Source organism: Xyrauchen texanus, chromosome 27, assembly GCF_025860055.1.
Source record: "Xyrauchen texanus isolate HMW12.3.18 chromosome 27, RBS_HiC_50CHRs, whole genome shotgun sequence".
Taxonomy (NCBI): Eukaryota; Metazoa; Chordata; class Actinopteri; order Cypriniformes; family Catostomidae; genus Xyrauchen; species Xyrauchen texanus.
Genome location: NC_068302.1, coordinates 947,254 through 969,295, shown reverse-complemented (window position 1 = coordinate 969,295; position 22,042 = coordinate 947,254). Strand labels below are relative to the sequence as shown.

The window sequence follows — 22,042 nt, the reverse complement described above, 5'->3', positions numbered from 1 at the left end:
TTTCTCATTTACGTCAAAAATCAAAGATGGCTCTACTGTGAATAATGTCTATTTAAACTTTAAACAGCCAATCACTTTCATGTTTTTATGAGTCCCAGTCAGCAGAAGGCTGTGAGCGCAACTCCAGCTGTACAGACAACAAAACACACTTACTGACAGCAGACAGCACAAGAGGAGGACGTGTTCTTGTGTTCAAGCACAGCTGGATGGAGCACAGCACAGCTCCCAATTCTGAGGTCTTTGTTTGAAAAGTTTGAAACTGCAAATTCAATTACAAATTTGTATCTATTGATAGTCTTAGTGCAAACACAATTAGCATTTGGTACAAACGGCATTTACACTTGGTAATTGACTAATTAGGTCATTTAAAGGGGACCTATTATGCTAAATTCACTTTTACATTGTGTTTGAACATAAATGTGTGTTGGCAGTGTGTGTACACAACCACCCTACAATGATAACAATCCACCCAGTCCTTTTTAATTTTTTTTAAAATCCCCATTAATCATAACCACTGTCTCAAAACAAGCCATTCGCAGATTCTGTAAAAAGTGACATCACTTTGTACAGGCCCCGCCCACAACTGTTGACGGACACTGCCGACAGACATGTTTGTTTGTGTGTTGTTTCGTTATTGCGCAATGCAAATGTTGTAACAGTATTTGTGTGTGTGTTGCTCATCCATCGTTGCAAAACTGCTGAAACTCTACAACAAATAAATACATTTATCAAATAACCATACGGAAACTTCCTGGTTCATTCTCAAAGTTGTTACTTCTGACGGAGTCTCTCCCTCATCAGTGTCTGACTCTGGTTCAAACATATAAGCCTGATTTTGACCACTATTTTCGCTGTCAGCCATATTGTTTATGATGGCTAGTTATCCGAAGCAGACTCCGCCCTATTCTGGATATTTGGCGGGGGGAACCAGCTCATTTGCATTTAAAGACACTCACAAAAACAGCTCGTTTTTATTCCCACCCAAAAATTTGCATTTTCGATATAGTATAATAATTATCTGTAGATTATTTTGACACATTCTGGGGACACCAAAGATTTAAATGACATCTTGTAAAAAGGGGCATAATAGGTGCTCTTTAAAAAACACCAAAAAATGTCTGTCTGTGATGTTGAAAATGTAATATTATAAATGGGCTATATCATACTGAGATTTATTTATTTATTTTAAGCATATTTAACATACATTTTTCATCAAATCATCCCGGGGCTGAGTTGGATGTCTTCACGTGCCATTTTCAACCCAGAGACTGTCTTTGACACACCTGGTTTAAAGGAGTCATTCACCCAAAAATGTTTTACTCACCCTCGTGTCATTCCAAACTTTTGTTCTTTCGTGAAACATAAAAGGAGACATTTTTGTGTGCAACTCAAATTTGCTGTTCCACATTCGTTTCTGGGACACTGCCAGCTTTAGATATATGCTGCTTGTGTGATGTGTTACATATCGGTCTTCCTCACACAAAGCTATAGTATAACTTCAGAAGACTTTATGTATGAAGTGCACGAGTCATAAGGACTATTTTTATGGTACTTTTGTGGTGTTTTTGTCCTGTTTAAAGCTTGATAGTGGGGTGCTTCACTGGAAGAGGAGGCGTTTTTTTCTCCGACACATTTGTAGTCTGTGTTCCATGTGGACTGGATGTGTTTTGGACGGTTCTGGAGGGTTGATGTAATCCCTCTTCAGTGTGCTGTTTATCCTGGATCATTATTGATTTCTAGTCTCTCTTCTCTCCTTCTTTAAACTACAGGTCACCAAATGTGTCTGACGAAAGCCAGTAACAGCAGCACACTGCCAATTCTGTCAGAGGTGAATGGAAGCTTCTGGACTCTTTCACCATGCTTTACTGGACTCCAGTGTGTGTGTGTGTGTGTGTGTGTGTGTGTGTGTGTGTGTGAGTGAGTCAGTGTGTGCGTGCGTGTGTGCGTGCGAGAGGAGGAAGTTGTCTTATGGATTATATATGGTCATGCTTGAGACTATTGGCCCACAGGAAGAGGAAGGGATCAGTGTCTCTTTTAATGTCTCTTCTGTTTTCTACAATCAGTTGATGACACAAAAAAAGTAACATTTAATTCTAGTGATGCACCGAAATGAAGATTCTGGACATACTAGCCTGAAAATAATTATTTTGAATTAGACTTTGTTTGGAATAATTAAATTCTAAATGTTATTATTAGGGATGCACCAAAATTACTTTTCATATACGTTCTATATATTATTGTCATTTAATATATATTATTATTTAGAGATGTGCCATGGTTGTCAACTAATCAACTAGTCGTCTACTAACATTCATATTTTTAGTGGTGGTGGTTTTAATGGGAAACACAATTCTCAAATGAATTGAGACGGGCAACTTCTTAGAGAGCATTTATTGCATGATGATAGATGTGTTTAACAGGGATTAATAGTTAGCATGATAAAACCATCTGTAAGAAGTTTCATCTCTTTAATGTTTTAAGTTTAGTCCATTTATGCACCGCTTCTGTTACAGCCATCAAATCTTCACTTCTCAGGTTAATTTGATAGAGAGGTTTTGCAATGGCAGAATAGGGGCAAGAACTTCCTGTTCAATTCAAAACCAGGGAGGGGCTCTCTCAGGTGGAAGTGACCAATGAGCCAAATGTCTGAGACTGAAGGCATAGTTTCGTGGAATATCACGATGAATCTCTCTAAGTTGTAAGAAAACTCTCGGAGTCTTGAGTTCCAGATGCCAAAGTTGTAGTTTATTGAACACCAACAAACATGAGACCGGCCAGCTGTCCATTCTGACTGTCTTAGTCCAAAACCTCCTCTTCTATACAGTTTGTTATCTGGCATTACCTCATTTCTGTGCCCCTTTGTTATTTTTGTAACCAATGGATACTATTTGCCACCATTACCTCACAGAGCCTTTTGATATCTTTTTACTGGTAGAAACTTGGCTTTAGTCTATCTTCAAGGTCCTTAGTCTCATTATTTTGTTACAGCTGGGTGCTCTTTGTGGCCTCTGCAGCATCAACACTTTTAGTAACCTCATATGCTCTCTCCTGGGTCACACAAAGGCCAGGAAACTCATATAAGTATTTTGATATATAAGAAACATACTAGAATATTGAAAATATACTATATATTCCCACCTCTGAGACTTAAAAGTCTCACACTCTATTTCCCTCAAACCAGAGTGCAGTCACACAAGCTAGCCTGTCCCATTCCATCATGTAGCCAAAGTAGGCCACTCAGTCCACTATCCAATGCCATTTTTATGGGGCTGCACTCTGCAGAACTTGGGACCAAACCTCTCCATCCACACTTAACTAGGAAGAGGTAAAAGATCCCAGTCCTCTAGCTAGCGCTGTGCCTGGGGGTTGGTGACAAAAATCAACTCATTTGTAATAAGCATGTGCATGCAACTGTAAAGCCTTGCGTGATGTAGAGTACAATTGATTATCCATTAAGTAGAAGATATATATATATATATATATATATATATGTATATATATATATATATATATATATATATATATGCTTTAACAAAACACTATTAAAAGTAACATAGTAATATTTATCCTTTGTTGCCTGAGGAACTCACAGACAATTCCGGTAGCCTGGAGCGCTATCTGGTGGTGTGTTGGAGCAGACAGCGGGTTTTTAAACCACCAGTTGTGTCTATTTGCTCTTGCAGCCAAGCACTGAGGTGCTCGTCGCTCCTGTCTTCAAATATAGCTCTTATATGTCTTCTCTTGGCAATAAATTCACATATACATTATATGGAACCATAATCATCAAAAATGCTACTTCTATTTGGTTAGATACAGTGTACTAAAGATATACTTCACCAATAAGTAAAAAGTAATTGGTTACATTGATAATAGGGGAATATGTCAAAAATAACAAACAAAACACCCTCTAACTCCTTTCTTGAGATGCTACCTATTTTGTTATGTAAAATGAATGTACAATAGTCTTGCTGTCTCCCTTACTATCAAAAACATGAGAAAAGTGTTCAAAAATAAAATTCCTCTTACATTGTTATTTTCTTGATTGCTTCTCAGTAAATCTCATCAAGTTCATCCAATCCTGGCCCAATGGTATATTGTCTGGTTGCTACACTTGTTTGCATTGTCATCATTGATACAGCTACCATTTGCTTAGCCTCCGTTCTAGTCATAATTGATCTCAGAATGGGTATAATACAACATAACAAGAATGCAAATAGGGTCAATCCTACTACTAACATTATACCTATTTTCATTAGCCAAATCTTCCATGACCCAAAAAGATCATCAAACCGTTGCCCAAACCGCTGATCTCTCCCTACATTAGATTTAACTTCCTTTCTCAGGTCATGCAGTTTCCTCATCGCCTGGGTAAAAGCTCCTTCTGGGGATGTATTATTTGGTATGTATGTATATACAGCAATCTAAATCTAAATCTAATCACATTATTATTAAAAAAAACATTTCATCATCTAAATGCCATATTACTGCACAATTGCCCTTAAATTGTCCTACATTAGTTTTTCCTTTAGTTTTGTTAAAGCATTCATACTCCAGTTGATGATTTATATTATATGATAATGTGCTTTCTTTTTTCTCATTATCCACACGTACGTCTATTTTTCTGCCTTGATCTCCCCACCCTATCATCTTATAATATTTATCATATTCCAGATGACCCAAGAATGCCAAACATTCTGCTGGGCAGTACACTGTTCTCCCTGTTTTACCACAATTTTTTTGGCATAATACTCAGCGCAATGCTTATAATCATACTGATTTGGGACTACTACAAATGTTTTCAATGGAGTGGGTGAGCACATTACACAGTTTGTCATTTTTGCTTGCTTAGCCGTATATCTGGCCCATTTATACCAGTCATTTTGATTTGCATATTGTAATAGTTCCTCTGTTCCTGCTGACTCTATGGGTTCCATATCATTTTCTAAATTTATTTGCTTTTTCAGTCTTTGGGTGATTATTTTGACAGGTGTCTTTTGAGGCGGATTCTTCTGTTTGTTCTGCTTAGCCAAATTGCTTATCCAGATTCTTTGCTTTTCGGGTTCACCTTTGTTTAGTGATCCAGGCGTTCACTTCTTTCTGATTTCTCGTGCTATGTTCTCGAGACTCTGCTCATTCGGGGGAATAATATTGAAGGTCTGAGATGTCAGTTGTAGGAAATTCATCATACCATAGTCGTTGTGATGGTCCCTCGCCTGGGGAGTCTGGGCCTTCCTTGATCGCCTGTCCGGTAGGCCCTGTATGGGAGGCAATACCTGTCCCAAATATGTTAGTAACAGCATCATCAACACTAATACCTCCTTGAGCTTCCATTCTTTCTCCATGTGCCACAACTCTTCCTCGAACAACTGCGCTTGTTGGCCTGTTTCATTTCCTTCAGTTGCTTCTGAATCTGTTTCAGCAGGACGATCACTTTCTTCTTGTCTTTCTCCTTCACCTTCTTGGTCCTGTTCTTCTGTGACATGTACTTCCGTCTCACTTTCTATGCTTTCCTGCTCTACTGCGGCACTTCAATCCCTTTTTCTGCCGCAGCGTGCTCTTCCCCTACTTTCGCTTGTCCTTCTACTTCCTCTTCTCTTTCCTCAGATTCTGTAGCCGGTTCCTGCTGATCATCTTCTTCCTGGGGTTCTCAGTTTTGTGCTTGCTGCTCTTCTTTGTCTGAATCTTGCCTCGTATTCATCGTTGGGAAGTCCATATTCATAGTTTTTTCAATACAGTCCGTCAAGTGCTCTGTACTTTCTGAATTCACTTTCTGGATTATTTTGTTTTAGGTCAGCTTCATTGAAAAGGCCATCCAAGATCCCCAAGGCTGATTGTAGGGAACCCACTCTGCAGTATGCTTTCTTAGAATTGTTCATCTGGTGATCCTGGTCCTTCTTGGGATGTTTCTCTGGTAGGCCCTGTCATTGGGGGCAACACTTGTCCCAAGTATGTCAGTAATAACATCCATATTAATATGTCTTTCTTATTCATTGGTATTGTAGGCCGCAATTGTTTTCCACCTTCTCTCCTTCAGCGGGTCATCCTGTCCTAACTTGCTTCAATGATGGCAACAGCATGACTATTTCATTTTATATGCATAAAGAACACTGTAATCACCTCATATGGTTACATGTTTTATATTAACTAACAATCATTACTTTCTGCATTCATTTGATTAATATATTAAATGATTTCCCTTATTAGAGTCATTTGCTACACACACATTTGTTGCATCTCATTTCTAGCACTAAATAACACATGGGTCCTCTGCCTCCTCCAGGCAGGAGCCAGGCATAGCCTGACTTTGTTCCAATTAAAAACATTAGATCATCCCTTTAGTATCTATACACAACATTTTTCATGGTCATTCACAGAAAGGGTAATTCACAAAAGGCTATAATTCTCCACAGAGGAGGTAAACTACCACAGGTGTTCCTTATCTTAAAGCTCCCTACTCATTCACTTATCACATACATTTCATTTCCTCCTGTTTCCCAAGGACTCTCAATGTCTGTATCACATTAATTAATTTTCCCTGCAAACTAAGCTGTTTTTCATAGTGTCAGACTATATCAGAGTAATTCAGAGTATTAAATCAATAAAAGAATGATCAAATATATAACATATCATTGGAGGAATCAATTTCCTCCCAGTTTGGTCTTTCTGTTGCATTGGGCCATTTACATTGATCAGTACTTCATCTGGTTTTTTTACATAATTATTTAATCAGTGGTAACACACAATATAATATTATTCCCTCTCAAGAATTGTTGTTTCAATTATTATACCAATTGTAGCCAACCCTGCACCCTATTTCTTAATTAATTCCATTTATATTGTTACAAACAAACAAGACAAGCAATCTTAATCTTTAGTCACCACCATGTATCTTTTCCATTCTTCATTACTTTTACAATGTACATGAGTTCAATTAAAGCATAAGTAAAAGTAATAAATCATCTTCCAGTCTAAATTCATTATCATACAAACATTCCCATGTTTGTTTAATACTTCTATAAAATGTCAAGCACTCCTTTGTCTGCAACGGTTCTCAAAACTTTACCCCCAAAACCAATCTATAAATAATCCTCTACACAGGGTATGATCCCCTGACAACACAGTGACAGAATGCTTGGTATTTAACACTGTGATAAGTTATTTTAGTAAAGCGGTTATTAAAATGCAGCATTTATCCACCCCTTAAAACCCTTTCAAACCTTCTTGGGTGGTGACGCCATTGTCAAGTCTTACCCGTCATTGGGTCGTCACCTCTTGCCCCTGGTCTTGATACTGCTCAGTCCTCAATCCTTAATAATTTGGTATCAGTAAACAGATATTTTCTTTTTCAGGGAGTATCACCAGAGAACCGACACAGCCAATGGAACATCTACAAATGCTTAAATATGGAGACAATTCAAAACATGGTTAAATTCAAAAAAGAATTATTAAAAATTCATCAATCTATTAAAATTGTCCAAAGTAAAAGTAAAATATGCTAAAATTGAACTCATTTATAGATAATTAATTTCCATTCAGGTTTTATTTCTGCTAATTCAGCAAATGTTACACAAAACTATGTGGAGACTAACATCAGAACAAAGCCTCTCAAGCTTCTAGGAAGCTTAATTAAAAACATCACCTTAATTCAATAATAGTCTCTAGATAGTTTTTGAACCTACATTTATTCTTTCAGATGAATTTTCAACTTAATCTGTTTTCTTTAGTATAAACCCTTAACTTTAGATTGCCCTCTTAATATATAAAATCTTTAATTATTGATGAGGAGAGCTGTTTGAACTCCTTCATATCACTCTATCTAACATTATTGTCAAGGCACATCATTTTACATATAAAAATAAAATCAAACCAAAATAAAATGAAATAAAACACTTATGAATATTTCTTCAAATTCTGCTCTTGTGTTTCTGTTTCAAGCAGACACTTATCAATTTTAGACTGAGAGTGAGGAGTGGGGCATTACACTGTTTCACAATAATACATTTAATTTATTCTTCAACAGTAAAAATAGTGATATTTATAATAACTGATTATATTAACTGCTTTCAAACTTTCTCATCTCACACCATTTAAAAACAAAAACTACTCTCATCAAAAACTACTCTCATCTTACTTTCTTCTGTCCATTCAAACAACATACAAATAACCTTTCTAATCTTTAATAAAACAGAACACAATGTCTTTTTCGACATTCTCTATATAATCAATACAACTTATGTTTAGCCTTCTGTTCATGCAGAGCTTTACATTTACAACACCTATCTTATTATTAATATATTATAATCCCTTTTTATTATTAAGTAATAATTTATTATTACTACTTTCTCCATTTCTTACACTTTCTCAGGTGAAGGAACTTCCATTCTATCTAATAAAATAATATAAATCAAGTTTTTAAACTAACAGAAAAGTAAAAGATTAAACATAATAAAGTCTTAAAGACAAACATATCTAAAAACATATCTCTTTTCTTGTGTTTTGAAATAATTACTCAGTAAGATACACTACGTACTTTTAATTTCTCATGACTCTTACATTATTTATTTATTTATTTTTATCCAAATGTTTCATCATCTTTTAACAGTTATCACTATTATACCTCTAAAATTACACTTTCATGTATTAACTATGGCAAACTAAAATAGTAGTAATAGAAATAGACACTCAATCAGCACTTTATAGCACACACTAAGCTCCTTTTTTTTTTTTTTTATTTCTTTATTATGAGGGTACTCTCTGGAAAATTTGGGGGAGTAACCAATCCAATAGGTAACTCTATAACTTTGCCATATGTTTGTAATATTTACTCTTCAAATCAATAAATCAGTGGTTAGCTGCTGGATTTAAATTTAGACCCTCAGAACAATTTAGACACGGGCATTGAACTCATTGATGGCATTAATTTAGACATGGGTATTGAACCCCATTGGGAAAATCATAAAGTGATCGTATAAGACTGAAATAAACTTTTCCAGAGAAATTTTAATCCACATTATAAATGGCAAATCATTAATGATTACCAGCAGTAATGAGCGCAGGAGGATATATCAGATCAGTCACATCATTTTCAATCTTCTTTGTGTCCGGATTTCCTCCTGCAGCATTAGTAACTTCTATAAAATCATCTTTCTCAGCCGTCTGCAATGGTGAGAAACTAGTTCCAGAATGAGTTAGTGAAACAACATACACATAATAATAACAAATGAAACACAGAATAGACACATGAATATGAACTTATTAACATTCATATTTGAGGAAGTTATGATGTTCAATTTAATCTTAACCTTTCTCCATGGGCTTCACCCGCCCCAAAGACTAATGTTTAAATGATCCAAATCATTCTTAAATTTATGTTCCTTTAATTTTAGTCTCAAATGCAGCTTCTCAGTGTATCCACGATCAACCAAGACCTATTCTGTGTATACCAAACAAAAAATAAATAAAATAAAAATAAAATAGCTATCTATCTGCTTTCTATCTTTTTCTAAAGTCGGGCCCCTTTCTGTCTGTCTGAAGACATCAAGAGAGGCCTGTTTCCCCTCAAAGCCATCCTCAATGCCTTCATCAGACAGTCCCTAACAAAAATAAAAAATCTCTGCCTATCTTTTGTTGGTTGATCAAGTTTACACCGATAACGCTGCACTCACATTTAAATTGTTCTCCAGACATTTTTAAAATCATAGAAAAATCAAAAACAACTTTCTAGTGTTTAATTTAATAATGTTAAAATAGTATTCTCTCAAAAACTGGACCAGACAGAACATAAAATGGACACATGAATGTGAAGTTTTCACATTTAAGGTTTAACTGCATAAGATACAAAATATAATTTTCTTATTTATTTTATCATCATATCATTGGCCCTCTTTTGCCATTTGCTTTAATATAACAACACTTATCTTAAATACAACCTTGGTTTAAAATACAATTACTTATTTGACTTTAGTTTAACGCAATACACTCGACTCAAAGCTTTATTGTTTGTCCAGATAATGTGATTTCCCAAATACAATTCAATCACTTTAAAGTGATCACTTTTTTATAATCTAAATATTCTTACTCATCACTTTGATATAAAAGGAGTTATGATCTGACACATGTCCATTCAACAGCTGCTCCCTCTCAGTTTAGTTAATCTTACATCAGGCTTCATTCATGGCATGAAAAGAACAGCCCAATAATAAACATTGTCCAGTCCACTAAGGGTTAACTATTTGATTTCATGCACATTTTTGTTTTAAAGCTATTTGTTTGTTTATACTGTATTATATTTATCCTTATACATACATACATACATATACATATACATACACACATTTACACAGACATACAAATATAATTTTTATCATTGGTTTTAATTCTACAATCATAATATTTATTAAGTGCCCTCTTTGTTTTTAATCATCAGATCTCTTCTGCCTCTTATATTGATGAAAATAGTCTAAATAGATTTTCTTTTATGTAAATTTCATACATACTCCTCATTAGTTATGCAGCAAAGGATCAACCTCTCTATCTGGATGGATATTTATAGGGTCATATAACATACACTTCCTTACGCAATCACACTTCAGTCATACTTCCCATACTTTCAAACACAGATTCTCTCACAAACACAGAACCTTTCACAATTTTACAAACACAAGGCCTTTATAAACACAGAGCTCTCAAAAAATATTATACTAAAACAAACCTATTACTTCTGCCCCTCCTTTTGCTCTCCTCTTTTTATCCCTCTCCTTTATTTCCATAAAAAACACTCATTATTTACAGTGGTTGATTGCTATATCTGTTAATTATTTTTATATTAAAACTCATGTACTTCCACCCACAGAGGTCACATCCATTTTGGGTCTCTGTTCAAGACAATTTCTACATTGGTGCTAATTCTCCTTTACTCTCCCTATTAAAAATCACCTTAACATTTTTGACTGTATTTAATTTGTTCATAACTCCAGAAATGATCACTAATTCCCTGTGTTTCTATTATTAATCTTTTTAATTCGATTTCTTTTCTCCTCTCATTTAGTCTCCTCTCAAATTCAGTAACATCTTATTTCCACATTATGATTTCTGCTTCAGGAGGAAAACTGAGACAAGGAAAAAAAAAGTATTGTTCTGTTTCTCTGTGCCTGCTCAAAGCCCTCCCTTTACAGCTCCCTATTCTCACTCTAGCAGCCCCTCCCTTCTCTCTTTCCCAGCACTCAGTCTCCAGCGTACTGTAAGAGAGAGAGAATGAAAAATCAACAACTGTGCTCATTTATCCGAGTCTTATCAACTATACTTCTGGATAACATCCAACTAAATAAACTAAATATTTATTACTACTAATACTTATTTATATATTTATTATACTTATTTTTATTTCTTATCTCTTCCCCTTATATTTATTTATTATCTTTTATTTCTTTTTTTTACTCTTTTTGTTATCCTCTTTATTTTCTTAACTTATATTTTCTCTTATTCTTTTATTTTATTATTTGCTTATGTTCCTTCTTTTACTGCTTATATGGTTTCACTTTATTTCTTCTCAAAACCAACTATTTGTTTATTCATGCTTTATGTTTGTTAGTATAATCTTATTTTGTGAATTACAAAACTTTTCTGAAAACATGGTTATACCTCACATACTACTTATACATACATCTTGGGTACAAAGTCTAAACTGGATAATAAGATTATACATTACTTATTTCTTATACATACAGCATGGTCACAAGTGTTTAAACTAATGCATTCATTTTTCTAATTATTTGCTTTATCATGCATTATACTTTCATTTTTGATTACATATTTATTTCAACATGAGCAATACATTGCTTTCACATAAGTAATGCATCATTATCTATGTCTATATTAGCAATACACACTTAAGTTTTGCATTCTGCTTTATATCATGCATATCTATGTTTCCCTATCCAAGTCTGCCCTCTTAAAACAACGTTTCCCAATAATGTGCCACTTCAGATTTCAAGTAAGGAATATTCGCCTCCTTGACTGACACTGTTAAATGTCCCCTGTATATATCTATCTCATCTCTATGGCCTGTTTTACAGAGTGTAGTTATGTGATCCACAAATAATTTAGGATCTATGTTCCTAACCGCAACATCCAACCAGTTAACAAATGGCCACTCCTGTTCTATTTCTCCTAAATTCACCACTTCAGTTAAGGTTCTCATTAACTCCTTCTTTTTTGCAGTTAATTTTCTCTTCTGTAATCTATGTACTCTGATTCTTTCCAAAAATGATCGTTGATTCCCTTTAACTCTATCAGCACTCTTTCCAATTCTCTCTCCCACTCTTCAGATCTGCATTGATCTCCAACTTTACAAAACTTGCTTGTCTCTGCATTTTTCTCTAGTCTTGTTCACTGTAATGGAAAACATTTTGCCTTTTCTTTATCTTTTTCCCAATTATTCTATTTTTTCTCTTCTGAATCTCCCCTTCCCCTCACTCACAGAGCTGTCCGTTCAGCTGACCAGTGAGTGAGAGCAAGGCAGGGAGATGTCAGAGAAGCAGGTGCCATTTTGCGTCTTTATACTTTTCAACAATTGTTTTATTCAATTCACTGTTTCAATTAGTTTTCCACTTTTGCTCTCATTTAGCATTTCCTTTGTGCACCTGATTCTCTGTATTATTCTGACTCTGCACACAATACATCATCAACACTGCAATCATGCATTTGAATAAACACAACAACAGCGCATTTAGTACCGTAAGCACACATGCACCAACAACATAGTTAGTCATGCACATTATTCATTATCTTAAACATGCACATAGTTCAACATTTCCCCGTTTTCTGCACAGTCCGGGTTCCGTCAAACACTTAAATAACTAAATCTAACACCTGGAGGAATTTTGCACGAATTTTCACTTCTCCACCCGTGTTAGGATTTTCACCTGTTCAGGATTTTCAGCCACTCTTCTGGCAAAACCTGGAATAAATGCACCTAACCGGGAATTTTCACGCGCCGTCGCTTCTCGACTCACTCCCAGGCTTTTTCTACCTTCTTCAAATAAACTTTCTTAAACTCTCTTTAAACAATCCCACCCCCCTATTTTTGAAATCTGGAACTCGCCTCTATTTTAGCCAATTAGTTCAAATTATTCTATGTCCGGACTGGCAAAAGTCTTAGGGAAGCCACTTACCGGGACTCGCTACCACAGATCACACAAAAACACCTTAAGTAAAGATGCTTACCTCAGTTTCTGGCGCCGGTGTTTCTGTGCGATTCGTGCAAGCCGTCCCACCAGCGACCTCTGCCCCTTGACCTCAATGCCAGCCCCACGAGTTGGGCACCAAAGATATGTCGTGGAATATCGCGATGAATCTCTCTAAGTTGTAAGAAAACTCTCGGAGTCTTGAGTTCCAGATGCCAAAATTGTAGTTTATTGAACACCAACAAACATGAGACCGCCAGCTGTCCGTTCTGACTGTCTTAGTCCAAAACCTCCTCTTCTATACAGTTTGTTATCTGGCATTACCTCATTTCTGTGCCCCTTTGTTATTTTTGTAACCAATGGATACTATTTGCCACCATTATCTCACAGAGCCTTTTGATATCTTTTTACTGGTAGAAACTTGGCTTTAGTCTATCTTCAAGGTCCTTAGTCTCATTATTTTGTTACAGCTGGGTGCTCTTTGTGGCCTCTGCAGCATCAACACTTTTAGTAACCTCATATGCTCTCTCCTGGGTCACACAAAGGCCAGGAAACTCATATAAGTATTTTGATATATAAGAAACATACTAGAATATTGAAAAATATACTATAATAGTAATAAAACAAAATCTTGGGTAGGCCTAGCCCACATTTGTCAATCGGCCTATGTAACTTATTGAAATGCAATCTGGAACGTTTACCATTCCAAATGAAAGACTTCACTATGCTATCAAATTGTTTGGAATAAGAGAGGGGGACATCTACAGGGAGAGATTGTAGCAGGTAGTTCAATTTTGGAATACAATTCATTTTAATAACATTAACCATCCCAATCACAGATATATGTAATGAAGCCCACCTGTCCCATCACTCAAAAACCTTTTTAAAGGGTCAAAATTAACTAAATCAGACAAATTTGCAGACAAAAATCCCAAATACTTAATGCCCTGTTTGGGCCACTGGAAGGCACCCGGCTGGAAAGCGGTTACTGAGAAGTACGCTGTCAGAGCCAAAGCTTCAGATTTAGAACAATTGACTTTGTATCCCAGGAATTTAGAAAGGGAATGAATAATTCTGTGGAGACAAGGCATAGATCTAGGACTGTCAGTGATGAATAATAAAATATCATCTGCATAAAGCAGAAGCTTATGCGCTACACCTCCTGCCATCACTCCTGGAAAGTCTTCCTCCTTTCATATCAGGCTGCTAATGGATCCAGTGCAAGACAGAACAATAATGGGGAAAGAGGGCAACCATGTCAAGAGCCCCTATCCAGAGTCAAATAATCTGAAATTAATCCATTTGTTTGTACCACTGCTACAGGGTGTCTATAAAGTAACTTAATCCATCCAATAAATTAAATGTATTAAAGTAAAATCCTTTAAGTCAGCATTGTTGTCCAGAGCCCGAGGATTTTGAATTCTTTGATGTATTGTCTTCATAGAACAGTTAAGAATCAGGGTGTATTGAATCTCACAGGTTTATGACACAAAAAGTATTAAAACTAACAAAGTACGCAGAGCTCGCCATTCAAACGTCCGAACCTCGCATGGTGCTACACGACTCCTATATTGTATTCTTTATATCTAAATGACATTACCTTTGGTATCATTTTAGCTGTGTCTTCCTTGAATGCGCAATCTTCAAACTTGATTGTTGATTGGTTGAATGTGACGTGGAAATGTAGATTTAAAAAAACTAAATGAATTGTTTATTGGGGAAATTAATAATTGATTTGGTGCACATTTTTAAATGTACAACTCTTTGCCTTTAGAAGCTATCAAGTCCTTCCAAGTCAGAGGGCCTGAGTCCTAATCGAGTCTAAAGTCATTGTTGTCTAAGTGGAGTCACAAGTCTTCTTTGATTATGTCGAGTTGAGTCACAAGTCATCAAATTTGTGCTAAATTCATCCTAAAGTGTGATACAGAATTACTCATCATGAACATATAAAATGAATCAGTATTTCATTAGTACTCATAAGTACAAAGCACAATGAATGGGCAAGTTCATTCAACTTTTGAAAATTGTCAATTTCTTTCACTCATTGAATGAATAAAAGATGCAATGAAGGCTGTCATTCTGCCTCCTTTATCGGGTTCCACAGAATAAAAAAGTCATATGTGAAAAGAACAGCATGTGAGTAAATGGTGACAGAATTTTCATTTTTGAGTGAACTATCCCTTTAAGCTCATGAAATCTGAAATTAGTTTGGTTTATGTGTGTGTGAATTTGAAAAGTTTCTTTGTTCTCATTTGTGTTTTCAGTCACCCCTGATCTGTCTCCAGAGACCTCTGTACTCGGCACCCTTCCGCTACCAGCGCCTCGACCCCAAACAGCAAACGCTGCCCTACCCTCGGCCCTCCTCGCACGGCCCCACAGGAAGCACAGTGAAGTGGGCAACGGCAGCCAGCCGGCATACGGGAGCATGGAGGTGGGCATGCGCGTGGTCCGCGGCGTGGATTGGAAGTGGGGCAACCAGGATGAAGGCGAGGGTCACGCAGGTACGGTGGTGGAGATCGGGCGTCAGGGCAGCACTACTACACCCGACAAAACTGTGGTGGTGCAGTGGGACAGCGGGACACGCACAAATTACCGCACCGGCTACCAGGCTGCATACGACCTGCTTCTGTACGACAACGCACAGATAGGTGAGACGCTCTCTAACAAAACAATTATTGTTGTTTATTGTTGTTTACAAAAAGCAAAAGGAGAAGATGACTGTAAATGGTAAAAATACATCAAAAGTACAATTCACAAAAAATGATTAATTGAATACACCACTACGATGATAAACATGCTTCCAGTCATTTTGATATTGTTTTTAGTGGTGTAACCATCCAGAGATGAAAATCTTAGTAGTGAAATCATTTTGATAATTAAAAAAACAAAACAAATCAATATCATGTGGTGTAAAACATATAGGGAAGATTAAACAGAGAGGACCCTTTAAACATTCAAGATTCTGTGTGAATGTTTTCAAATATCTGATATTTTGACATTTGTATTCAAAGGCACTTTTTGTTCAGGTCAAATGGAGTAACACTAAAGAAACTACTTGATATTCGTGACTATTTGTAAAAATAATATTGATTACCTTAATTTTTTTTTAACTTTTTTACTTGAAATATGTTCTGAAATCTTTTATGAATTTGTGAATAAGTTGTGTACACTCTCGTGTTTTCAATGCGCAAGGAAGGTATTATAATACCTTTTTTACTTTTTTTTTTATAGAAGTAGAAGAAATGTTTAAAGTAATTAAAAATGTTTTTTTGAAAATACTATAAATATTCCTCAAAATTATGAAATCAACATGGACACAAAAGCTGTATTCAGACAGGATAAGCTGTATATGGGGACGTGGGGTAATGTAATAATTACCTGAGCTTCTCCTTTAATCCTGTGTGAATCGGTCATGCCAGTGATTTTCCCAGACTTTTTACAGGCAGTTAAAATGACTGTGTGCTTTACCTACTATAAAATGGCCTGTAAAAACAACCATTGCTAATATTGATCCAGTGCGAATCTGGACCTTCCAGCTTTTGAGCCCTTTATATATCGCTGTTTCTTAAGTTCTCAGAGTGTCTGAACTGGATGTCAAGAGAAGACGCCAGAAGAACTTTGATGCGTTTCACAACTTCAGATAATGCTGGCTGTTGCGTTTGGACTGATGAGTGTTTACTTACCCATACAAAAGAGAAACCAGCAGCTTTTGATTATGATTTGAGCAGAGTGAGTGTGGGAAATGGTGTTGAGCCCTGCGTTTCTGCATATACAATGACATAGTTTGAAGGGATTGTCCATATTTTTAATTCAAGTGTAATATAAGATGGCAGACTTGTTAATGTCTCCAGTTCTCTTGTATTTAACCAGATATTCCAATCAATTTAATAATCTAATAATCACAGATACACTATATGCTTGTGTTTAATATTTCCTGCAAAAATAATCAGCACAGTATACATTTTCTAATAGGTCAGTTGTGTGTAAATGCTATAGACACACTAGAGCTGCACGATTCTGGAAAAATTGAGAATCACGATTTTTTGCTTTGAATAAAGATCACGATTCTGAAGAAAACATTTTTATGTGATTTACAAAACCTGGACATAAGGGTACTAAACAAAGTAACGTAATGTACTAGAGGTTCTGACAATATGTTCTCTACTTCAATCTATGCAAAAATGTAAATCAAATTTACATTTACATTTACATTTATTTGTTTGGCAGAAGCTTTTATCCAAAGCGACATACAAAAGAGGAAAACATCATCGAATCATCTTAAGGAGACAGTGGTACAAAAGTGCCATACTACAAAGTTTCACTAGCATCAGAATAGTATACAAAACAGATTAAAGCGCAACAAGAAATGTAAATAATAGTATTTTATTTTTTTTATTTTTTTTAGTGACCGGTTAAGTGCTTTTGGAAAAGATGTGTTTTTAGCCGTTTTTTGAAGATAGAGAGTGAGTTAGTGTCACGGATTGAGTTGGGAAGGTCATTCCACCACCGTGGTATGATGAAACTGAAAGTCTGAGAAAGTGTTTTGGTGCCTCTTTGTTTTGGTGCGACAAGGCGACGTTCCTTAGCCGACCGCAGGCTTCTGGTGGGAACGTAGCTCTGCATAAATGTTTTTAGGTATGCTGGAGCAGACCCAGTGACTGTTCTGTATGCCAGCATCAGGGCCTTGAATTTAGTACGTGCATGAACCGGCAGCCAGTGGAGAGAGACAAAGAGTGGTGTAACATGTGCTCTCTTAGGTTCATTTAAGACCAGACGTGCTGCTGCATTCTGGATCATTTGGAGAGGTCTAATAGCACATGCAGGAAGGCCTGCAATGAGAGCGTTACAGTAGTCCAGTCTAGTTATGACAAGGGACTGAACAAGCGGTTGTGTGGCATGTTCAGATAAGAAGGGTCTCATCTTCCTGATGTTGTAGAGTGTAAATCTACATGATCTTGCGGTCTTTGTGATATGGTCCATAAAATTTTGTTTGTATCGATGGTTACCCCTAGATTTCTGATTTCTTGAAGGCATTACTGTAGTCGAACCCAGCTGCAATGTGATGTTGCGTTCAACAGCAGGGTTGGCTGGAAAGACAGGGAGTTTGGTCTTGGCTGGGTTGAGTTGAAGGTGGTGTTCCTTCATCCAGGCTGAGATGTCTGCCAGACAGGCAGTGATTCGAGCGGTCACTGTGGTGTCGTTGGGCTGGAAAGACAACTAGAGTTGCGTGCCATCAGCGTAGCAGTGGTAAGAGAAACCATGTGACTGGATGATGGGTCCCAGTGATGTTGTGTATATGGAGAAGAGAAGTGGCCCAAGCACTGATCCCTGAGGTACCCCAGTAAGTAATTGATGTGGCTTGGATACCTCCCCTCTCCAGGCTACCTCAAAGGACCTTTCTGAGAGATAGGAGTTGAACCAGCCAAGCACAGTTCCAGTGATGCCCAGTTTAGAGAGGGTGGAGAGTAGGATCTAATATATACATACATAGGACATTTTAAATGAATATATTTCAGCATTATAAGTCCACAAGAGGGTGCAACAAATACATTACAAACTAAACAGCACCTTGTTTCTCCCCAATTTGGAATGCCCATGACACCATGGAGACTCACAGCATGTGGAGACTCATGCTACTCTCCACGATCCACACACAACTCACCACACACCCCATTGAGAGCGAGAACCACTAATCGCGACCATGAGGAGGTTACCCCATGTGACTCTACCCTCACTAGCAACCATGCCAATTTGGTTGCTTAGGATACCTGACTGGAGTCACTCAGCACACCCTGGATTCAAACTCGTGACTCCAGTGGTGATAGCCAGCGTCAATACTCACTAAACTACCTAGGCCCCTGGAAAAAAACTTTGTTTTGCACTAGTAGGCAAATATGCCAAAAAAAATTATATACACTGGTGGCCAAAAGTTTGGAATAATATACAGATTTATGGACTTATGGAGAGAAATATGTACTTTTATTTACCAAAATGGCATTCAACTGATCACAATTTATAGTCAGGACATTAATAACGTAAAAGAAATTACAATTACAATTAAAAAAAAAATAAAATCTGAACTTCTTAAACTACTTCAAAGAGTTCTCATTATAAAATCGTCCACGTGCAGCAATGGCAGCTTTACAGATTCTTGGCATTCTAACAGTCAATTTGTCCAGATACTCAGGTGACCTTTCACCCCACACTTCCTGTAGCACTTGCCATAGATGTGACTGTCTTTTCAGGCACTTCTCACACACCTTACAGTCTAGCTGATCCCACAAAATCTCAATGGGGTTAAGATCCATAACACTCTTTTCCAATTATCTGTTGTCCAATGTCTGTGTTTCTTTACCCACTCTAACCTTTTCTTTTTGTTTTTCTGCAATTTTCTTTGCAATTGTTCCCATAAAGTCTGCACTCCTGAGTCTTCTCTTTATTCAAGAGTCTTCAGGAATACTTTTATTGGATGGATTAAGTTACTTTATAGACACCCTGTAGCAGTGGTACAAACAAATGGATTAATTTCAGATTATTTCACTCTGGATAGGGTCACTAGGCAGGGTTGCCCTCTTTCCCCATTATTGTTCTGTCTTGCACTGGAACCATTAGCAGCCCGATATGAAAGGAGGATGACTTTCCAGGGGTGATGGGGGGGCCATAAGCTTTTGCTTTACGTAGAGGATATTTTATTATTCATCACTGACAGTCCTAGATTTATGCCTTGTCTCCACAGAATTATTCATTCCTTTTCTAATTCTCGGGATACAGAGTCAGTTGGTCTAAATCCGAAGCTTTGTCTCTGACAGCATACTTCTCAGTAACCACTTTCCAGCCGGGCGCCATCAAGTGGCCCAAACAGGTATTAAGTGTTTGGGTATTTTATTCCCAGCAAATTTATCTGATTTAGTTAATTTTGACCCTTTAATGAAAAGGTTTTCGAGTGATGGGACAGGTGGGCTTCATTATCTATGATTGGGATGGTTAATGTTATTAAAATGAATTGTTTTCCAAAATGTATCTACCTCTACAATCTCTACCTGTAGATGTCCCCCTCTCTTATTCCAAACAATTTGATAGCATAGTGAAGTCCTTCATTTGGAATGGTAAGCGTCCCAGATTACATTTCAATAAGTTACATAGGCCGATTGACAAATGTGGGCTAGGCCTACCCAAGATTTTGTTTTATTACTATGCGTTCAGTCTCAGACATTTGGCTCATTGGTCACTTCCACCTGAGAGAGCCCCTCCCTGGTTTTGTATTGAACAGGAAGTTCTTTCTATCAAACTAACCTGAGAAGTTAAATCGTACCCATTATCTCGCATTTGCACGCGGTATGGACAAAAGTGTCCAGAGTGTTTAATTCTGACATTTATTTCTATGTTGCCTCGAGCATATGGATGAACCCCAAATTATGCATCAACAAGTCCCCTTTCTGTCAGAGTGGATTGTGAGGGGGGTTAATACTCTGTGGTCTATATGAGAGAGTGGAGTGTTGAGATCCTTTGAAAATTAGGTTCAACATTTTTGGATTCCCTGATCACAATTCTATAAATATTTACAGCTGTGCCACCTGCTCTGTACTATTTTTGGAAGTAGCAGATACTCTGGGAGAGGTGATAACTGCTTTTGGAAAAGGTCATGAGGCATCAGTGTATTACTCCCTGTTAATTCAGAGTCAGGGGGACGGAACTTTAAATTCTGTCAAGAGATTATGGGAGAAAGATTTAAATTTGGTATTGGAGGAGGGTGTGTGGGCTAGGATTCTTAAAAACATTAAGTCTGCATCTAGAGATGTAAGGGTGTGTCTTATGCAGTTTAAGGTTTTGCATTGATTCTATTGGACCCCCTCTAGATTATATAGGCAAAGTCACACCCACCTGCTGGCGATGCCAATCAGAAGATGGAGACACAACCCATGTTTTTAGATGGTGTGTTAAGATCCAAGAATTTTTGGTTGAAGGTTCAGAATTTTATTTGTGATGTATTGGGTACTCAGATGACATTTAGCCCCAGACTATGTATTCTAGGTGATGCATGGTTATTAATATATGGGATGGGTTCATAAAGAATTGGGTCCTGGCTTGTGTCATGATCGGAAGACAGGTCCTCCTGGGATGGAAGTCAGCTGGAGTGCCCTCATTTCAGGAGTGGTGCACGGAGTCGGGCAGGGTGGTGGTATTTGAGGGGAGTTTATATAGAAGGCTGGGCAACATGGGTTTATTTAATAAAAAATGGGGCAGTTATTTTGATTTTTTGGACTTTTTTTTCTTCTAAATATTTTCTGTTCAATTATTGTTTTTATATATATATATATATATGTCATTATTAATTTATTATCAGACCATTGATATGGGTTGGGGGGGTGTTTGGTGTTCGGAAGGAAGGGTTTTAAATTAATATAATTTGATCATTTTCTTTCATGTTTATTTAATCTGTGACTGAAATCAATAAAAAGTATTAATAAAAAAGTCAATGTTAAGCTTCATTTAATAAATCAAATATCTTTAAACTGTTTGATATAATGGTAAGTGATATTCTTGTAATAAATGATCAATGTAGCATGATTACTCAAGGATAAGGTGTTGGAGTGATGCTACTGTCTAGATTTGATCAAAAATGACTTTTCCAAATAGTGATGGTACTGTTTTTTACATCAGTAATGTCCTGACTATACTTTGTGATCAGTTGAATGTCACTTTGGTGAATTAAAGTACCAATTTACTTCCGAAACAGCAAAATCTGTACATTATTCCAAACTTTTGGCCGCCAGTGTACATATTAACAATTTAAATGAAAACAATGTGGCCTTCAGTGTCTGTTGTAAAAATTGCTTCAAGCTTGTAAAGGAATTATT

At 36.7% G+C, this 22,042-nt stretch overlaps 1 protein-coding gene across 8 annotated transcripts in view; it reads left to right on the top strand.

The window, feature by feature from the left end:
* The window catches only part of LOC127620635 (E3 ubiquitin-protein ligase MIB2-like), a 120,961-nt gene that overhangs the window by 14,480 nt on the left and 84,439 nt on the right, over positions 1–22,042 (top strand). For 4 of the 8 annotated variants that reach the window (XM_052093829.1, XM_052093828.1, XM_052093827.1 and 1 more), the window contains one exon: positions 15,449–15,832. In XM_052093829.1, the coding sequence (XP_051949789.1) occupies positions 15,449–15,832 (384 nt within the window). Of the gene's footprint in view, positions 1–1,769; positions 5,947–15,448; positions 15,833–22,042 lie in introns of all 8 variants that reach the window. The other 4 variants (XM_052093832.1, XM_052093830.1, XM_052093833.1 and 1 more) reach the window with 3 other exon arrangements.